Raw genomic sequence first — 21096 nt, 5'->3', positions numbered from 1 at the left:
ATTCCTCCCCACCCCCATCACTGCACATGCCTGGCCCAGCTGACGGCTGTGCCTGAATGCTGGTAGCAGAGCTTATCTCAGAAGCTTCTAGGAACCAAGGCAGGGGTTTCATATTATGAGAAAAAGGTATCTGATCTCAATTTTTGAGGCAGCAGCACATGGAGGAAGCTGTCACACCACACTGAACTCAGGTAAGTTGGAGTGCACCTTTCATTCCAGCTGGGGGTAGTAAGAGGTGAGTGAGAACCCTTCTCCCCAAGTTGTATTTTAAAAAATGGCCATGTTGGTGAGTTTTCTGTCTGAATTGGGTAATTCATCTGATCCTTGGAAGGAAGAACCCCCAAAAGATTAAAACTTGGGTGCTCTACCACAACCTCTGAGACTACATCAGTTTCAGAACTAGAGGCAGCATAATTTAGTGATGACTCCAACAACCAAGGAAAAGAGAAAAGTAGTTAATCCTTAGCTTTGATCAACCTCACAACTTCAGGTTTTGCTAACAATAAAATGGGTCCAGAAATAAAATGTTTTTAAACCTATGCTATATGACCCCAGTTTTTAGAAGTTCAGAATGAGATATACCTATGCCCATCAATGAGCCCCATATCCAGGATTCCTTTATGCAGCACTGATTGTCCCCCAGCTCTGAGCCCAGTGGAGGCACCGAGCCAGGTGCTGGTAGCAAGGAACAAGGATTAAGAGAGCCAGCACTGCTCAGTGCATGGGTTATCCCCCATGAAACCACCACAAGGCCGAGTGGGACAAAGGCTGTGGAAGATAGTGTGAGAGATCTGGGTTGAGTGCTAACCAACAGTGATCTTTAGCCACTAGCAGAGAGGAAATGTGTTCCAGTCCAGAGGATTCTCCAGAAGGATCCTGAATTGGGGAGACCCCATCTTAAACTCTTTCACCTCAACAGTGCCCACTCGTTGGATGGAGCCCACAGCTACAGTGTTCGCTGTGTGTAAGAGTTCTCCCTTGACTAGAGCCTCATCTGAAGGGACTGGCAGGCGGAACTAATCTGCAGCTCACTGAATTCTACAGATTACTTGGTCTAAAAATACCTGAAGGTAGTAATTTGAGCACTTAACATGGCTAAGCACTATCTAAAATACTCTACTTTATGAAGGGAAGGTATTTTTGTTATTTTTAACAAGGAAGGACTAGAAAGGCACAGAAAGGGTAAATAATTTGTATACGGTCACACATTATATGATGCAGTAGGGCCATTAACCCAGAACCAAACCTAAGAGCTAGTAATAACCATGGCTAATACCTACAAAATGCTTACAAAGTGCAAGACACTGCTGTACTGCTCCCAACCCACCACCATTTTTAAAAAGTCCCCATTTTAAGGGGAATATGCAAATAAACTAAGGATGGATGGATGGATATGGATGTATTTTGGTTCTTAGTTGATGTCAAGGAAATCTCTTTCCTTAATGTAGGCAGGAAAATGAAACAAAAGCCAAACAACTGGTTTGGATGAGGGGGGAAAAATTCAATGGGAGTATAGATAACACAAAAGAAAAGCTAAAAAGGTAGGAACACCAATATATACAGATCAACTAACCAAAATAGGCAATTGCTGTTTTGGGCTTGTATGTCTTTAAGTAATTTAATCTCCAAGGACACAGAACTATGTGAAGGGGGAGTGGTGGAGAGGAATCACCTGAAATGAATAAAACATGACACACACACAAAAAAAAGAAACCACTTTATTTCTAACAAATGGTATTTAATAGAGGAATTTGCTTTAATAAAGACAATTTAAGAGTATAAAGATCACCAGCTTTGTGGGGTACACTGAGGGCAAAATGACCAAATATGATGTCACTGGAGAATCAGAAAAGATGGAAGATAGTACCATAACAAACTCATCCAAGTAGTGATCATGCTTATTATTCAAATTCCCTTTTAAGTAATATTCTACTAAAAATATGCAAGTACCTTTTCCATTTCCTGCCGGAAGGTTGTAAACAGTTCGTTGCTTTTTGCCATGGTAGTCTGGAATTCTTCAAACTTATCCATATAAAGAGAAAGCTACAGAAAAAAGTATAAAATATTCTGAGTTCCAGGTAAATAATTTAAAATCCCAATGACGTTCATAATGAACACATTATGGTTAAATGTTAATTGTTACACAACTGACAGAAATAAAAACAAATGCCAAAAATAGATGTGAATAAACGATTTTAAACAAGAATAAATGTGCATCAATCCTTGCACACTAGGCATAGAGGGCTGAAGTCCTAATAATCAACAGAAATGCACCAAAACTTAGGAAATCTGTTGATTTAACCATCTTTTCAGATATGTTAAAAATGTAAAAATATTTACTAACTTCATTCTGCCAATTATATTAAAAATTGAAGAACTGCCTGGGTAGCGTGGCTCAGTGGTTGAACGTCAACCCATGAACCAGGAGGTCAGTTTGACTCCCGGTCAGAGCACATGCCCAGGTTGTGGGCTCTATCCCCAATGGGGCCTGTGCAGGAGGCAGCCGATCAATAATTCTCTCTCATCGATGTTTCTCTCACTCCCTCTCTCTGAAATCAATAAAAATATATTTTCTAAAAATATATTTTAAAAAGAAACAAAAGAACTGAGGGATGTTGTATAGTTATAAATTTCATACAACTGATCCTTTATGAACTACCAGTCCCTGCTCCTTAAATTTGAAAAAACTGTCCTTGGGCCCAGGGGCCCAGCCGGTGTGACTCAGTTGTTGAGAATCGACCTATGAACCAGGAGTTCATGGTTTCATTCCCGGTCAGGGCACATGCCTGGGTGATGGGCTTGATCCCCAGTGGCAGGCGTACAGGAGATGGCCGATCAATGATTCTCTCTCATCATTGATGTTTCTCTTTCCCCCTTTCCCTTCCTCTCTGAAATCAATAAAAATATATTTTTAAAAGGAAAAAACTGTACTAGGAAAAGGATCATTCTTTTAGAATACTACCTGCACAATTCTTAGCTTGACATCAAAGGTATCTTTTTCCTTGACGTAGATAGGAAAATGAAATAAAAGCCAAAGAACTGGTTTGGTTGGGGAAAGAATTCAGTGGGAGTACAGTTAAAAAAGCTAAAAGGTAGATATACTGATTTTTCTTTTAACTCAAACTCTCAGAGAATTTTTATAGTAACTCATAAAATAATGCTAACCAAAAGGCCAAGCAGAATACAGAACATGGAGTCTCCTTCCTCTCCTAGAACAGGAATTCAGAGAAGGGGGCACACAATAGGGGTCAGAACAGAATAATTAGGGAAAGTTTCAGATGGGTGAGGCCTGACCTAGGCCTCAAGGGGAGGCTGAATTATTTTAAACCAGAAGGGAACTTGTAGAATCCATCTAATATGATTATTTTCAGGATGAGAAAACAGGCCCAAAGGAATACAATGTTTTTCTCAAGATCACACAATACATGTAAGCAAAGCAGAGAAAAGAAAAGATCATCAGAGTCCTAGCTGGTTTGGCTCAGTGGAGCACTGGCCCTCAAACTGAAGGGTCTCGGGAATAGGGAGTTCAATTCCAGTCAAGGGCATGTACCTCTATTGTAGGCTCGATCCCTTGGGGCGCTCCGGGGACATGTGGGAGAGGCAACCAATTGATGTCTCTCTCACATCGATGTTTCTTTCCCCTTCCCCTCCACTCTCTAAAAATCAATGGAAAAATGACCTCGTGTGAGGATTAACAACAACAAAAAGATCATCGGAGGCCAAAAAACAGCATAAGTGATGCCTTTTCACTTTTAGCAGTGCTGCATGAGGAAAATTAACCCACCATGTGAACAGGTTGGGGAGGGAGTAGGATGTGAAATTGACAGAACCAGCCCACCAGTTATCAGGTGGGATGGGCATACAGAAAGCACTTAGAAGCAAGCTCTGCTGTATGTGGGAGGGAGAAGCAGACTAAAAGCAGTGTTACCAGTGACAAGCTAGATAGCCAAAGCATGCCTGCAGAAAGGTGAGGGCTAGGGCAAGGATGAAGACATTTAAGGGAATATTGCAGAAGCGTGCAAAGGATCTGTGAGCAGTCTGTAAAGGGGGACACCATGACAGTGCCTCTGAGGCTGCTGGCCTGGAGGTGGGAACAGCAGCAGGCTCAGGCACAATAGGGAGTTCTGGCACTTTAGGGAGATAAGACGTTACGGCAGTTTTAGCATGCTCCATTTTTATTGAAGATGGCACACCCAGGTAGACTGCCCCATCTGAGAGGTCAATGCTGGCCCACTCTGGTAGTCAGTCAGTGGGAACTACCATGACACCTGGACGTATGTGGCTGGATTTACAAAACAGTGGGTCAAGATGCCTCAAGTCTGAGATAATCAACAAGTTCTGGAAACTGAAATGGTAAGAGCACAGAATGAGACCGACTTTTGGGAAGGACAGCCACATTTAGGGAGCAGGAAAAGGAAGAGGTGACAGCAAAGGAAACAAACTAATGCTCAGATAACATGACACAAGGTGACACAGATCAGACAAAAGTTGCACTGAGCCCGGCCAGCACGGCTCAGTGGTTGCGTGTTGACCTATGAACCAGGAGGTCATGGTTTGATTCCTGGTCAGGGCACATGCCCAGGTTGCAGGCTTAATCCCCAGTAGAGGGCATGCAGGAGGCAGCTGACCAATGATTCTCATCATTGATGCTTCTATCTCTCCCTCTCCCTTCCTCTCTGAAATCAATAAAAATATATATTTGGGGTGGGGGGGCGAGGGCATGTGCTGGGGGATAGGGGCGGTCGGGGAGAGGTCAATGGGGGGGAAAATGACTTATTTAATATTTTAAACAAAAAATTTATATTATATATATATATATATATATATTAACAACAACAACAACAACCATAGCCCAGCCAGCATAAGTTCAGTGGTTGAGCATTGACCTATGAACCTGGAAGTCATGGTTCAATTCCTGGTCAGGGCTCATGACTGGGTTACAGGCTCAATTCCCAGTGTGGGCCATGTAGGAGGAAGCCAATCAATGATTCTCTCTCATCATTGATGTTTCTACTTCTCTCTCTCCCTTACTCCACACACAAGGCAACCATAAAGGAAGATTGCATTAGGGAAAACCTAAGGGGTCTGGATTGAAAAATAGGGAGGCAACAAAGAAAAGCCCAGGCCCAGATGGCTTCATAGGTGAATTCTACAAAACATTTAAATGAGAATACCAATTATTCTCAAATTCTTCCAAAAAATTAAACAGGAGGGGACACTCCCAAACTTATTTTACAAAGCCAGAATTACCCTGATACCAAAGCCAGATAAGGATACTACAAGGAAGAAAATTACAGACCAACACCCCTAATGAACACAGATACAAAAATACTTAACAAAATACTACCAAACTGAATTTAATTTTTATTTTATTGATTTTTAGAGAAAGGAAGGGGGTGGGGAGATAGAGAGAAACATTGATTTGCTGTTCCACTTCTTTATGCATTCATTGGTTGCTTCTTGTATGTGCCCTGACCACAGATGGAACCCTCAACCTTGGAGTAGTGGGATGATGCTCTAACCAACTTGGCTACCTGGCCAGAGCCAAGCAAACTGAATTCAATCGTCAATGATCAAATGGGATTTACCCCAGGATGCAAGAATGGTTCAATATATGTAAATCAATAAATGTCATACACCAAAGATAAAAATCATGATTGCCTTGATAGATACAGAAAAGGCATTTGACAAAATTCAACATCCATTCATGACATAAATGCTCAACAAATGTGGCATAGAAGGAATATACTTCAACATAATAAAGGCCATATATGAAAGACCCACAGCTAACATACTTGACAGTAAAAGGCTGAAAGCTTTCCCTTTAAGGTCAAACAAGACAAGGGTGCCCACTCATACTACTTCTACTCAACACTACTGGAATGCCTAGCTGGATCAATTGGGCAAGAAATAGAAGCTATCCAAATCAGAAAGGAACAAGTAAAATTATTTCTGTATTGCTGATGATCTGATCTCATATATAGAAAATCCAAAGATTCCGCCAAAACACTGTTAGAACAAATTCAGTAAAGATACAAAAATCAACATATAGAAATCAGTTCTGTTTCTACATACTAACAACAAAATATTTGAAAAACAGAAATAAAAAACATAATCCTGTTTACAATAGCATAAAAAACGATAAAAAACTTAGGAATAAGTTTGAAGAAAAAAAAGAAAGATCTATACACTGAAAACTATAAGACACTGATGAAATTGAGGAGGACAGAAATAAGTGGAAAGATATATTCATGTATCAGAAGAGTAATTAGTACTATTAAAATGTCCATACTACCTAAAGCCATTTATATAGTCAATGCAATCCCTATCAAAATTCCAATGGAATTTTTTTTTTCACGGAAATAGAAAAAAGCAATCTTAATATTTGTATGGAACCACAAAGAACCTGAACAAAGAAATCTGTAGAAAGAACAAAACTGGAGGTGCTATGCTTCCTGATTTCAAACTATACTACAAAGCTAAAGTAATAAAACAGTATGGGACTGGCATAAAAACAGAGACATTGACCAATGGAACAGAACTAAGATCCAAGAAATAAACCTACACAAATATGGTCAACTAATATGTGACAGGGAGGCCAAAAATAAATACTCAATGGGGAAAGGACTATCTCTTCAATAAATGGGGCTGGGAAAACTATATATCCACATGTGAAAGAATGAAATCGGACCGCTATCTTAAACACCACTCACAAAAATTAACTTGAAATGGATTAAGAACATAAACATTAAGACCTGAAACCATAAAACTCCTAGAAGAAAACAAAGGTAAAAAGCTCCTGAAAGTGGTCTTGGCAATGTTTTTTTTTGGATATGACACCAAAAGCACAAACAACAAAAGCAAAAAACCACAACTACATGGAAAAGCTTCTGCAGAACCCAATTTAATCTCCTCTGCCTACCAACGAAGATGGGTGCTTTCTCTGCTGAAAGCCACATGCTTGGAAACTGCAAAAAGTGTATGTTCCAAGATTCTAATGCAGCAGTAAGTGTACAATAAGAAATCAGGATTTCTAAAACTTAATTATATGACAATATGGATCACCCTGAGAACATTAGGATAAGTGAGGAAAGTCAGGCAGAGAAAGGTAAGTACTGTATGATGTATCACTTAAATGTGGATACTAAAAAAAGCTCTTAAAAACAGAGTAAAATGGTGGTTACCAGAGGATGACAGGAGGGGAAATAGAACAGATATTGTTGAATGGTACAAACTTGCAATGAGTACTATGGCCATACTGTACTACTCAGAGATATTGTGGGTTTAGTTCCAGATCACCGCAATAAAGTGAATATTGCAATGAAGAGTCACAAACATTTTGGTTTCTTAGTGCATATCACGTTATGGTTACGCTATACTGTAGTCTATTAAGTGTGCAATAGAATCAAGTCTAATAAAATAATGTACAGCCTGGCCAGTTTGGCTCAGTGGTTGAGTGTTGATCTATGAACCAAGAGGTCCCTGGTTCTATTCTCCGGTCAGGACACATGCCCGGGTAGTGGGCTCCATCCCCAGTGTGGAACGTGCAGGAGGCAGCCAACCAATGATTCTCTCTCATCATTGATGTTTCCTTCTCTCCCTCTCCCTTCCTCTCCGAAATCAACAAAAATATATTTTTAATCAATAAAAATATTTTTAATCAATAAAAACTTACTTTAAAAAATGTATATGCCTTAATTAAAAAACATTTAGCTAAAACCTGCTAACCATCAAAAAAGAAGCAGCTTCTGTACAGCAGAAGGAACAACAAAATGAAAAGGCAATCTATGGAATGTGAGAAAATATCTGCAAACCATATATATGATAAGCAATTACTATCCAATTATATAAGGAACTCATACAACTCAATAGCAATAAAACACACAATCCAATTTAAAAATGTGCAGAAGTCGTGAATAGACGTTTTTCCAAAGACATCCAAATGGCCAAGAGGTACATGAAAAGGTATTCATCAGCCGAAACCGGTTTGGCTCAGTGGATAGAGCGTCGGCCTGCGGACTCAAGGGTCCCAGGTTCGATTCCGGTCAAGGGCATGTACCTTGGTTGCAGGCACATCCCCAGTAGGGGGTGTGCAAGAGGCAGCTGATCGATGTTTCTCTCTCATCGATGTTTCTAACTCTCTATCCCTCTCTCTTCCTCTCTGTAAAAAATCAATAAAATATATTAAAAAAATAAAGAAAGAAAGAAAAAAGGTATTCATCAGGGCAGCGATTTTCAACGGGTGCGCTACAAGAATTTTTAAAACATGCAATACCTATTTAGTCACGGGCACTGACCTCTTTTCCCTTAGAATGTCAAATAAAAATGACAACAGCCAACATAACAATAGCAGCCTGGTGTGAATGAGTCAAAATCATACCTTTTCTTTTTTGTCAGATCAGCAAAAAATATATTTTTGGGGTGCAGGAGAATTTTACTAATTAGTTTATATATGCCATGAGATGAAAAAGGTTGAAAATGACTGCATCAGGGTAATGCAAACCAAAACCACAATGAGATAGTACCTCATTAGAATGGTTATTATAAAAAAAAACAAAAAAAACTAGAGGCCCTGGTGCATGAAAATTCATGCACTGGAGGGGGGGTGTCCCTCAGTCCGGCCTGCCCCCTCTCATAGGCTGGAGCCCTCAGGGGCAGGAAGTGGCCCAGCAATCAGGGGAAGGTGACGCCCCCATCACACCTCTGCTGCTGCCACTGCCAGCAGCACAAGCCTCGGCCAAGCCTGGTTACCTGAGCCTCGGGAGGCCCTGGGCAGCCGCCATCCAAGGCTTGCCTGCACCTCGAGCTGGCACTGGGCAGCTAGGGGGCTGAGGGGACTGGACGCCACGATCTTGTGGCTGTGGATGCCGCCATCTTTGAGGGTGTGGCTGTCAATTAGCATATTCCCTCCTTATTGGCTGTGGGTGCCATCTTTGTGAGAGTGTGATGGTCAATTAGCATATTCCCTCATTATTAGATAGGATAGTAAAAAAACAAATGTTGATAAGAATGTGGAGAAAAGATAACCCTGTGCAGGGTTGGTGGGAATGTAAACCGGTAAAGTATGGAAGTTTCTAAAAAAATAAAAATAAAAATAGTGGCCAAAACTGGTTTGGCTCAGTGGATAGAGCGTCGGTCTGCAGACTGAAAAGTCCCAGGTTCGATTCCGGTCAAGGGCATGTACATTGGTTGCGGGCACATCCCCGGTGGGGGGTGTGCAGGAGGCAGCTGGTCGATGTCTCTCTCTCATCGATGTTTCTAGCTCTCTATCCCTCTCCCTTCCTCTCTGTAAAAAAATCAATAAAATATATTAAAAAAATAATAAAAAAATTTTAAAAATAAATAAATAAAAATAAAAATAGTGTTACCATATAATCCAGCAATCTCTTTTCTGGGCATATATCCAAAAGAGATGAAATCACTATCTCAAAGAGGTATCTGCACTGACACGTGCACTGCAGCATTATTCACAATAGCCAAGATATGGAAACAATCTAAGTGTCCATCAACAGATGAATGAATAAAGAAAATGTGGTGTATACACACAATGGAATATTATTCAGCCATAAATCTTACCATTTGTGATAACATGGATGTACCTTTAGGGCATATGCTAAGTGATATAATTCAGACAGAGCAAGACAAATACTGTATGATATCATATGTATGCACAATCTAAAAAGATAAACTCATAGGAACAGAGTAAAATGCTACTTGCCAGAGATGAGGGGTGGGGAAAATAAGGACATGTTGTCAAAGGGTACAAACTTTGTTATAAGATGAGTAAGTTCCAGGGATCTAATATACAGCATGGTGACTATAGTCAACAATACTGTACCGTATACAAAAAGAAAAGGAGAATAGGAAAAGCAGGGAGGGCCCCCATTAAAACCACCACCCCACAGCTCTACCTGGGAGTGGCACTGTAGGGTCCCAATGGGAAGTTTTTAAAATAGGTTATCTTCTCAGAGCTCAAACTTTCTAAGATTTTAGATTCTACTATGAGATTGACATTTTGTAGGTCAAAGAAGTCAAGTTTTAGTCAAGTTTCAGCAATTTCATGCAGTTCTACTTAATACAAATAAACTAAAATCTGAAGATTTACCCGTTTTTCTTTAATTGGAAATTAGCTGACACACATGGGAACAGACTGACCAAGGGAGGAAATACCTGGGATATTGGAAAGGGGACACTGCCGAGACCTAAGTGTTTGCTGGGATGTAGCACTTCAAGTACTAAAACCAGGAAAGTCCTATGCAAATGGGGACGAGTTGGTCACCCTAAATGAAGAGGAAAACTCTAGGAGGGACACGTGATCTACTCTCAGGTCTGGCTAGGAACAAGAAGAAGCATCTTAAGAGATTCAAGGTATATAACAAATGAACCACAGATTTTTCTTACGAATTCTATCCCCTGCTGTCAAGTTACCTGCTGTTTTAGTTGTACTTCTTGCTGTCTCATTTGTTCATATTTGTGCCTCGATTCTGTTGCTTCCTTTAACAACTAGAAAACAGAAACATTCTGGCAAAAATACTAATCGTAATTACAAATATTACTACAATGTGAAATGACCTGATAGGTGTAATCCTTCCAATCATTATTTTATTAAGAACCCCAAGTCTATAGGTGAAATGTTGTTACACCAAGTGCCAGTTACCTATATCTTTGATCTTTACCACTTATTAACACATAGGGATGTAGGAGTAATCTTACTGCTTAGAAAATGTACTGTGGAGGACTAATAGATTTATAAAATTCAGGATTAAATTATTGTGTTTTAGGTAAAAAATAATTAGAAGTCTAGTATTAGCAGAAAACATGGCTAGCAATCTTGACATATGGGTGCATTAGAAAGCCCCTCTATTCCACAGAGGCAAGATGAAAGGGTATGGAGCTAAGCAATGAAATCAGAGACCTGGTTTCTGATCACTTTTTAAAAAGCAGGGCGGGGGAGGGGGGGGGGCTTAATTTACTTGGGCTTCAAAAAAATTATATAATGAAGTTGCATAGTATGCATCTATGAAATTCAGTCCCTGAAGTAAAATGTCATACATAGGCCAAATAAGCCCCCAAAAGTTCTTAAACCAACCAGAAAACATATATGTGTAATGTGCGTGTGGGTGCATAAATGAAATTACATTCCAACTCTAGAAATAACACCCACGTTTTTAGTTACACCTGGGATAGCACTGTCAGTTCAGGCGGCAGAATCACGTTGTGTGAACAATGTGTCTCTCTTAACCCTACATGCACACTCAACGTGACCTGTTCACATCATGAGGGCCACTCAGGAACAAGTCTTCATGCCAGGCTAATTTGAGGGAAAGCTGGATGGAACAGTCTTCATTATCATAACCATTTCTCATTTTTATTTTATTTTTTGGTTAAGCACATATAATTGAATTGCCAGGTATTAATAATACATACCCACCCAATGAAATTCCACTGTATTCACAATTATAGAAGGCAATATAATCTAAGTATATACTCTGAAAACAATGCTGAGTGATTAGGGCATAAAGAATTTTGTTAAAAGTTTTATCAGAAAATTATACAAGTAAGTAAACAAATAGTTTCCCTAGTTTCAAGGTACTTTATTGAAAACAAAATGTAACAGTATTATATGAGACCCATGTTTCGTAAGCTTGATATTAAACTGAATTGCCAAATTTAATGTACTAAACACTGGTATTATTCTTGAACTTGGTGACCATTACCTAAAAGTGAAATAAACATTCTAAGCACAAAAAAGTCAAACAAGTGCAGGTCTTTCCAGTAATGTGGTCTAATCTCTCTAGTAAATCTTCTATACAACAAAATAGAAATAAAAAGCCAAATGCTTTCTAACACCAACATACCCTTCTCAATCTAGAGCAAAAAACCAACAACAAACAATTAGCATGACCCAGGTGCTACAATATATGTAGAATAAGTTAACATATTTTAAATGGCTTTGGTTACAATTAGGCAGTAATTTCTTTTTAAGAAACAGAACTTACAAACTCTCTCTCTCTCTGATGTTTTTCATCAGCTTCCTTTATCAGCTGTGAGGTCTGGTGAAGCTTGACATCCACAAGCTGTTGTTGTACTTCCTTATGTTTGAACACTTTATCAATATGCTGCAGGGAAAGTCAAATTCTCCCATCACTTAATGAAAACGGAACACAACAAGGAAACATAACACGAGTTACAATGCCTTGCTTCTTACTCTGCTTTCCCTGCTAATGCCACCAGAGCTAATAACTGTGTCTTTCTGACTGTCACCTCAAAAATGGGCCCTCTACTAACACCCCATTTCCTCTCTTTTGGAGGTGGGCAATCAAGCACTTTGGTAGCCACATGCCAGTACTTCCTATTTCTAAAATTGTTTTTAAAATATTTCTAGTGATGTTAGAGAGGAGAGGAGGGGGAGAGATAGAAACATTAATGATGAGAGAATCACCTATCGGCTGACTTCTGCACACCCCCTACAGGGGATCGAGCCCGTAACCTGGGCATGTCCCGACAGGGAATTGAACCGTGACCTCCTGGTTCACAGGTCAATGCTCAACCAATGAGCCACACTGGCTGGGCCATCTTTTTCTTGGTACAGTCTGAGCCTCATCATCATAGTAAGTAGATCAGAAATAGGAGGTACAGCCTGGCCAGTGTGGCTCAGTGAATGGATAAGGAGCTCAAACTGTTAACCCATGGACTATATACAGAATTTCTGGAGACTTTTTCTTCCTGTTAAATTTTTCCAGTTTCTTAGTTGAAAGAAGCATGCTGTGAAGGCAGGCATGACCTCAAGCAGATGCCCCTCATCCCTGCTGAATCCCAGTCCCCTACCTATGTGGGGACAGCCATGTCCACACTGCAGAGTTAAAAAAGCCAATCCAATGGCTACTTTTTGTAAGGTGTATGGGGCCCAGCACATAGTAGCCATTTGATAAAAGGCTGCTATTATTTCCTAGGAAAACTGTGATGTGGTTATTTATGTATAATAAAATGGTCAGATTATCCCTTCTCAGTTGCAGAAAGAGTAACTCTTCCTGACCAAGGAAAGAATATGATAATGTTCAAATTAATAAGACACAAAAAATTTATAAAAGGGGAGAGAATCAGAAAATTCTGGACAATGACTAGACATTTAATATTAAGTAATTATTGTTAATTTTTAGGTGTGAAAATGGTATTGTGGATAAACTTAAAAAAGAATCCTTATCTTTTTTAAAATATCTTTTCAAATATATATGAATGGAATAATATGGCACCTTGAATTTGCTTCAAAATAACCCAGGGGACAAAAAAAAGCAAACAAACATAAAACAGCAAAATAACCCAGGGGAAGGTGATAGGAATATAGCTGAAACTATGGTTTCATCTACTGAATCCAGGTGACATATTTTCTCTCTACTTTTGTTTGTTTGCAATTGTCCATAATAAAAAGTAAAAAATGATGAGTGATTAAAATAAAATCATGTTAAAAACTAACTTTTTGAAGGGCTATATGTAAAATTCTAAATTAATATAATCTAAGGTTTGTCTTAAAAACTGGATAAAGTAACCCAGAGCAGATGCCACAATCTTTTTTAAAATTTTAATCAACTATTTAAATCATTTTGTGTAAGGAATACAACACAGATAAAAGCATAACATTTTATTAACTTAAAAGGCAGGGGAGGCCCTGGCCTAGTAGCTCAGTTGGTTAGAGGGTCGTCCCAATACACTAAGGTTGTGGGTTCGATCCTCAGTCAGGGCACATGCAAGAATCAACCAATGGCCAGGCCGGTGTGGCTCAGTGGTTGAGCGTTGATCCATGAACCAGGAGGTCATGGTTCGATTCCCTGTCAGGGCACATGCCCAGGTTGAGGGCTCTGATCCCCAGTAGGGGTGCGTGCAGGAGGCAGCCGACCAATGATTCTCTCTCTCTCATCATTAATGTTTCTATCTCTTTCCTTTCCTCTCTGAAATAAATAAAAACATATTTTAAAAATAAATTAATAAAAAACCCTAACACCTCTGCCAAGCCTGTGTGCCTCAGTGGTTGAGTGTCGACCCATGCACCAAGAGGTTGCCGATTTGATTCCCAGTCAGCACACGCCAGGGTTGTAGGCTTGATCCCCAGGATGGGCGTGCAAGAAGCAGCCAATCAATGATTCTCTCTCATCATTGATGATTCTATCTCTCTCTCCCTTCCTTTCTCCGAAATCAATAAAAATATATTAAAAGAAACACACACACACACATACAAAACAACAACACACAAAACAAAAAAAAAACACACACGCCCAGCCTATGTGGCTCAGTAGTTGAGCGTCAACCCTACGAACCAAGAGGTCATGGTTCGATTCCTGGTCAAAGCACATGCCCAAGTTGCGAGCTCTGATCCCCAGTAGGGGGTTGTGTAGGAGGAAGCCAATCGCTGTTTCTCCCTCATCGATGTTTCTATCTATCACTCTCCTTTCATCTCTGAAATCAATAAAAATAAATTTTTAAAAAAGCGGCCCGCCTTCTACTATGCATACACAAAAGTTGTACCACACCATGTGACAAGTTTTACATGTTTAGTAGTGAATGGTGAAAAGGAATTGCTAATGAGAAGCTGTTCAAACAAACCAAACGCCTTTACCTCCTCCCTCATCGAGTACTGTTCGATGAGCTTCTTCAGCTTCTCTCCCAATTCAATGTTCTCCTGGCGGAGTCTGGCATTGTGTATGTCATGCTGTTCCAGCTGTGCCTGGATTTCATTTAAAGTAATTTGGAAGTGTGCGGTTGCTTCTTTCCGTCTTTCTTCCTCCTCTCGGGCCTGCTGCACATTTTCTTCCTGATTATGGAAAATAATTTGTTAATGGTATAGACCTATGGATAACGTGCTCACAAAAGCTGCTGCTACGTGGGTTCATTTACTGCTGCTCTGAAGTGATGCTTCTGAATTCTAATTCCTTCCTTTTACTTATGAACTAAAGGCTATCATTTAAAAGCAAGAAGCTTTTCTTAAGTAGATGGAACAATGGGAGAGATTTTGCAAACTGCCCTGCTATAAGTAAAAACCATGTGACCATCTGATATTCACTATACAGCTAGACAAGTAAGGAGCTTGTCCACCCAGCCAGCTCCCTCCATCTATGTTCCCAAGTACCCTCCTCACTGGTTCCACAAGGCAGCATCTCAAAGCAGCCTCAAGAGACAGACCCCTTCTTGGGACATACCTTCTACTTCCTAGGGGCAAGAGGACAAATGGAATCTGTACTTTAAAAAGCCTACTTCCAATTCTTGCTAGGATACACGTATTAAAAGACTTTTACATGTCTAAACAATTAACAGTCCAAACAAAATATTGATTTGCTATAGGGAGGGAAATACCACCTATTTTAATTAACATCTAAATCCAAAGATTCAAAAGCAAAGAGAAAAACATAGGCTCCCACATCAGGTGCAGATCCATCCCCTGAGTGCTCCTGTATTCTAGGCCTTGGGGGTGTGCTGTGGTAGGGAAGTCTGAGGAGATGCTGCTCAGTGAAAATCAAACTGAACTCTGTAAGAGTAGGGCCCGCCCTGTGTCTTTTTCCTTCTTCCACTGTTGGTGACAATTAATGTTTGGGTGCCTGCTCCCTCTTCCTTTATAATCAGCCAAGTGCTCTTCTAAAAGTACTCAGGAACTGGGTAGCTGGCATGGGCAAGGGCAGCTTGGCAAGGTAGCTGAGTAACAGCCCGGGGGGGGGGGGGGGGGAGCGAGCTCAGCACGTGCTTTCCCTGCCCAGGCTCTTTCTGCCTCTAGTCTGTTCCCACTTACTTCTCATCGCATGTCAGATTCTCATACGTGGTAATAAACTGCATCAGTGCTCAGCAGAAAACTGGCAACTTTGCGCTTCCTAAGCCATAGCTCCAAGCAGGAGAGCTTGCTTTAAATACCAATCTCATCTAGAACCCCATTAGCACCTTGGAGGGACCCTAAGCATCAGATCAAGGAAAATAGAAAGCAAGATGATAGCTCTGTCTCCAAGTAGACACAAGGACTTATTTTAAACTAGAGGCCCAGTGCACAACATTTGTGCACTGCGGGCGGGGGAGGGGGGTTCCCTCAGCCCGGTCTGTGCCCTTTCACAGTCCCGTTTCACAGTCCGGGAGCCCTTGAGGGATGTCCAACTGACGGCTTAGGCCCAGTCGGACATCCTTAGCCCTGCCGCGGAGGCAGGCCGCTGCACTCACTAGCCATCAGCCTGGCTTGTGGCTAAGCGGCGCTCCCACTGTGGGAGTGCACGGACCACCAGGGGGCAGCTCCTGTATTGAGGTCATTCTGCAGTTTGGTCGATTTGCATATTACCCTTTTATTATATAGGATAGGTACACGGTGATTATAAAAAACTGAGTTAGTCCCACCTGAAAAACAGAACAAAGAACCAACTAACCTTTAACGTCTTATTGTGACGCTGAAGTTCCCTGCAGAGAGACTCTAGTTTGCTTCTTGCCAAGATAGCCTTACTGTGCTCACTCTGCAAGTGAACTTTCTCTTTCACGATCTGGGCTTGCTTCTTCTGCAGAATCTTCATTTGCTTCTGAACATTCCTGCTCTCCTCCAGCTAAAATAATAAGCACTGCACATTTAGGAAGTACACTGAAAACCTTTGAGTTATGGATGGAAGAATTACAGTAAGAGTTATGAACACATTTTCAATATCCAAATATTGTAATGGAATATTTCATTTTCAATTAGTTCATGCCACTCTACTCTGCCAACCTTCTCTTTTCCAGTTGTGACAGGAAAGTAAGCAAACAATCTAGGGCAGGGAAAAAATCTTAACCTCTTTACTTTCTTACTAAAACAAAAATATGATGTTTGGGGGAAATTTTCAGGAATCAATACCATTGAGTTTTACTTTTCTGAAAGCACACATAGGCTACTTTAATGAAACGGCTCTCCGAATTAGAACTTAAAAAGCTGTGCTCAGCCGAAACCGGTTTGGCTCAGTGGATAGAGCGTCGGTCTGCGGACTGGAAGGTCCCAGGTTCGATTCCGGTCAAGGGCATGTACATTGGTTGCGGGCACATCCCCCGGTGGGGGGTGTGCAGGAGGCAGCTGGTCGATGTCTCTCTCTCATCGATGTTTCTAGCTCTCTATCCCTCTCCCTTCCTCTCTGTGAAAAATCAATAAAATATATTTAAAAAAAAAAAAAAGCTGTGCTCAGGGTTCTTGGTGAGTGAGGGGGGATCATTGCAATTTGCAATTTGGAGCAAATGATTCTATTTCAAGGTTAAATCAACACTAATGGATAAGATGGCAGCCTTTCACTAAAGCAAATGATGCTGTCATCATTTCAGAAACAAGAGTGACACCTTGTGGCCTATCAAAACATACCAAGCATCCTTACTGGCAATGTGCGCCTACAGCTATTAAAAAAAACCATTATGGAAATTCCTGCTGGAAAAGTAATACTTTTGTAAAGTAATCTCTCTGTGGCACAGTTCCAAGAGGCTGCAAATTCTGCAGACACCATCTGTAACTCCAGTGAGGACTGGAAGTCCCCCAGCCTTCCCAGCCTCAAGGTAACCACAATTCTGAATCTTGGGTTCACTACTCCTTTGCTCTTCTCTCTTTCTTTTATGTCATGTGTGTGTGGTCCTAAAAGAAATCATTTTGGTTTTACTTGTTTTGACTTTATTGTGGCTACTGCAACTGAGGAACAAAATTTTTTATTCTCTTTCATTTAAATTAATATAAGCTTAAATAGTCACATGTGACTATTGGCTGTTTTGGACAGCACAGCTATAGATTATATTGCTAGGAGTCATTCAGATTATTCACATGTAGCTATAGATCAGGGAACAGCAAACTTTGTATATATCCAGAAGGTAAATATTTCAGGCTTTGCAGGTCACATAGGATATCTGTTGTGTCATCCTCTTTTTCTAAACAACACTTTAAAAATGTAAAAACCATTCTTAGCTTAGTAAAAAACAGGCCTCACCAGATTTAGCCAACAGGTTGCATAATATTACACTTTTTAAAAAATACAAAACAGCCCTAACTGGTTTGGCTCAGTGGATAGAGCGTCGGCCTGTGGACTGAAAGGTCCCAGGTTCGATTCTGGTCAAGGGCATGTACCTTGGTTGCGGGCACATCCCCAGTGGGAGGTGTGCAGGAGGCAGCTGATCGATGTTTCTGACTCTCTATCCCTCTCCCTTCCTCTCTGTAAAAAATCAATAAAATATATTTAAAAATATATATATAAAACATACAACACGCTGTACTGACCCATTCATTTATCACTGAGCATTTGGGTTGCTTCCAGGTTTTATTACTCACAATGATATGAATATTCTGATGTACACACATGCAACAATTTCTCTTGGATGCAAACCTAGAAGTGGGGTTGCTAGACAGTGGTTTCTAATGTTCTATTTCATATTACTATGCCAAACTGTTTGCCAGAGTGGCTGGCAAATTTCTTTGCCCATCAATAATTTATAAGAAATCAAGTAAATGCACATCCTCTCCAAAACTTAGTATGATCTGGTCATTGACAAAAAGTAGTATTTATGAAATAGAATAACTGCTTTAATAGATGAAGCCCCACCGGTGTGGCTCAGCAGTAGAGCGTTGATCTAGGTCGGCAGTTCAATTCCCGGTCAGGGCCAAGGTTGTAGGCTCGATCCCCAGTACGGGTGTGTGCAGGAGGCAGCCAATGAATGATGTTCCTCTCTCATTGATGTTTTTATCTCTCTAACCCTCTACTTTCCTCTTTCTCTAAAAATCAGTAAAAATTTATTTTTTTAAAAACCAACAGATGAAAATACGTATAAATTGTCAATGATGAGTCACGTTAAGTATTTCACAAAAGGCGCTAATTTTAACATTTATATTAGAATTCTAAAAGCCTTCCAAAACCCTTACTTCAGAGGGTTCTATGACTTTTCCATGCTTTAATTCAAAAAGGATGGCAGGATTTTCATATTGAGACTGCTTTCTTAATTTTAAAAAGAGAATTAATGCTACTTGAAATAACATAGGCCCAGAACAAATAAGGTCAATTTCTTTGGAGGCAACTGGGAAAAAGGAATGCCTGGAACACAGTATATGGTAAATAAAAATTTCCTGAGATACAGTATTGTTTTAGTAGACTATTTCATCCAACTCACAATCTCAATCACAATGGCTAAAACCTTTAACTCTAAATCTCCCTTGGAAAAAGTTAAATATAGGAACCATTATACCCCAAATGACTAAAAGCATGACACAGGAATGAAAATACTGACTTAGACATACTCCAAACTGAGTTTTACAAAATGTATACCATATCTTAGCATTCTAATGTACTATATGTATCACATTATAAAACTGTCATACAAGCAACAACAAAAAACCCCAAGAAATCAGATTCTCCTCTTCAATTTTAGAATAAAACATAATTTAACATTTAAAGCTACACCAAAATCACATTTAAAAAAACTTATCAGCCCAGCCAGCATGGTTCAGTGGTTGAGCGTTGACCTATGAACCAGGAGGTGATGGTTCAATTCCTGGTCAGGGCATATGCCTGGGTTGCGGGCTAGATCACATTGTGGAGCGTGCAGGAGGCAAGCTGATCAATGATTCTCTCCCATCATTGATTTTTCTATCTCTATCTCCCTCTCCCCTCCTCTCTGAAATCAATAAAAATATTTTTTTTAAAAAACTTATCAACACATATCCATTTTGCTATATTTTATATGGCCCTTAACCCCTTGATTTAATACTCACAAGATCAGCATATTTCTTACAGAGAGCTGCCAGCTTCTCTTCTGGAGTTGAAAGGGTGTTTAGGGCTTGCATCAATAATAAAACTTCTTTACCTGATGATTAACAAGATAAGAAATAAGTCCTGGAAGAAGAATGAGATCTAATCTAACCTGCAAATTCTACACAGCACTTCCTATGTTCTGACACCCAGAATAAAATAATTTATGCCTATAACTAGAAATAAGAGATTTATCAACTAAATTAAGAAAGCTATTTTTAAATTCAGGATTGACAGGCACCTCTTCCGCACCCCTACCCCTAATTTCTTCACTCTTTAACACAGCTATTTGTAAGAACTCTTGCTGAAGGTTTAAAAATTCCCCTGCTTACTCACTGATGTCCAACTTAAGACAAAGAGCAAGTTACAAAGGGCAGAATATTTTTAAAAACTTTCTACTAACCAAGTACAAATATAGAAGCAAGTTCAAAGGGGATTTCAGTTGGTACTCTCTGCCTAAGGTACACATTTGTGACACACGTCTTTTCCTATGCACAATTTAAATAATTTCTGAATGATTTAGGAAGCATATTTTGTGTGTTAACCAAATTCAATGTAAATAAAAAGATGTCAAGATAGCTTTTCCCTTGGGAAAAAGATCTTAATACTATTTAAAGACTTTGGCAGGGAGAAGCAGGTGGCTGAGATACAAGGGGACAAATGGCATTTACAAATAAGTGATAACGTTTTATTTTTTTTTAATATATTTTTATTGATTTCAGAGAGAAAGAAAGAGGAAGAGAGATAGAAACATCAATGATGAGAGCATCACTGATCAGCTGCCTCCTGCACACCCCACACTAGGGATCAAGCCCACAATTCAGGCATGTGCCCTGACCAGGAATTGAATTCTGACCTCCTGGTTCATAGGTAGATGCTCAACCACTGAGCCATGCCAGCTGGGCCATTCCTTTTTATTGTTGAATAATATTCCACTGTATGAGCTGATGGGTAACAGGTGTTTTGACTTTTGGGCTATTATGAATAATCACATGGTAATGTTATGTGTAACTTTTAAGACTCCATCTACTGTTACACATATAATTGGGGCTGCTGACTTTTTGAAGAAATCTGTCTTGTTTGCAAGGAATTAAAATTATTTTTTATTATATTTCTATAAATTTTTAACGTTTCCAATTTACCAGAAAATGGATTTAATAAGAAGGATCATTCTAATTTAGCATATAGAAAACCACACAAATTAAACACTGTTAATTTTAGGTATAATAAGTTTAAAAAACTTAGGGGCAACCAGTAAAGCTAAAATAAAAGGGGATTTCAGATATCATAACAAGATTCAATGAATCACATCTTAGTCCTAAATCTCAAACACAGTAGG

The 21096-nt window shown here is 39.8% G+C and overlaps 1 protein-coding gene across 5 annotated transcripts in view; it reads right to left on the bottom strand.

Annotated features, from left to right (window-relative positions):
• Positions 1 to 21096, bottom strand: part of TXLNG (taxilin gamma) — a 47494-nt gene that overhangs the window by 4613 nt on the left and 21785 nt on the right. For 4 of the 5 annotated variants that reach the window (XM_028130308.2, XM_008154937.3, XM_054720578.1 and 1 more), the window contains 6 exons: positions 19721 to 19812; positions 16392 to 16562; positions 14612 to 14806; positions 12000 to 12119; positions 10429 to 10503; positions 1951 to 2043 (listed from right to left, as the gene is read on the bottom strand). In XM_028130308.2, coding sequence (XP_027986109.2) covers positions 1951 to 2043; positions 10429 to 10503; positions 12000 to 12119; positions 14612 to 14806; positions 16392 to 16562; positions 19721 to 19812 — 746 coding nt within the window. The remainder of the gene's footprint in view (positions 1 to 1950; positions 2044 to 10428; positions 10504 to 11999; positions 12120 to 14611; positions 14807 to 16391; positions 16563 to 19720; positions 19813 to 21096) is intronic. The other variant, XM_028130311.2, reaches the window with a different exon arrangement.

Source organism: Eptesicus fuscus, chromosome 1 (genome assembly GCF_027574615.1).
Source record: "Eptesicus fuscus isolate TK198812 chromosome 1, DD_ASM_mEF_20220401, whole genome shotgun sequence".
NCBI classification, from domain to species: domain Eukaryota; kingdom Metazoa; phylum Chordata; class Mammalia; order Chiroptera; family Vespertilionidae; genus Eptesicus; species Eptesicus fuscus.
The sequence above is the reverse complement of the archived record's forward strand: the minus strand, read 5'-3'. Positions and strand labels throughout refer to the sequence as shown.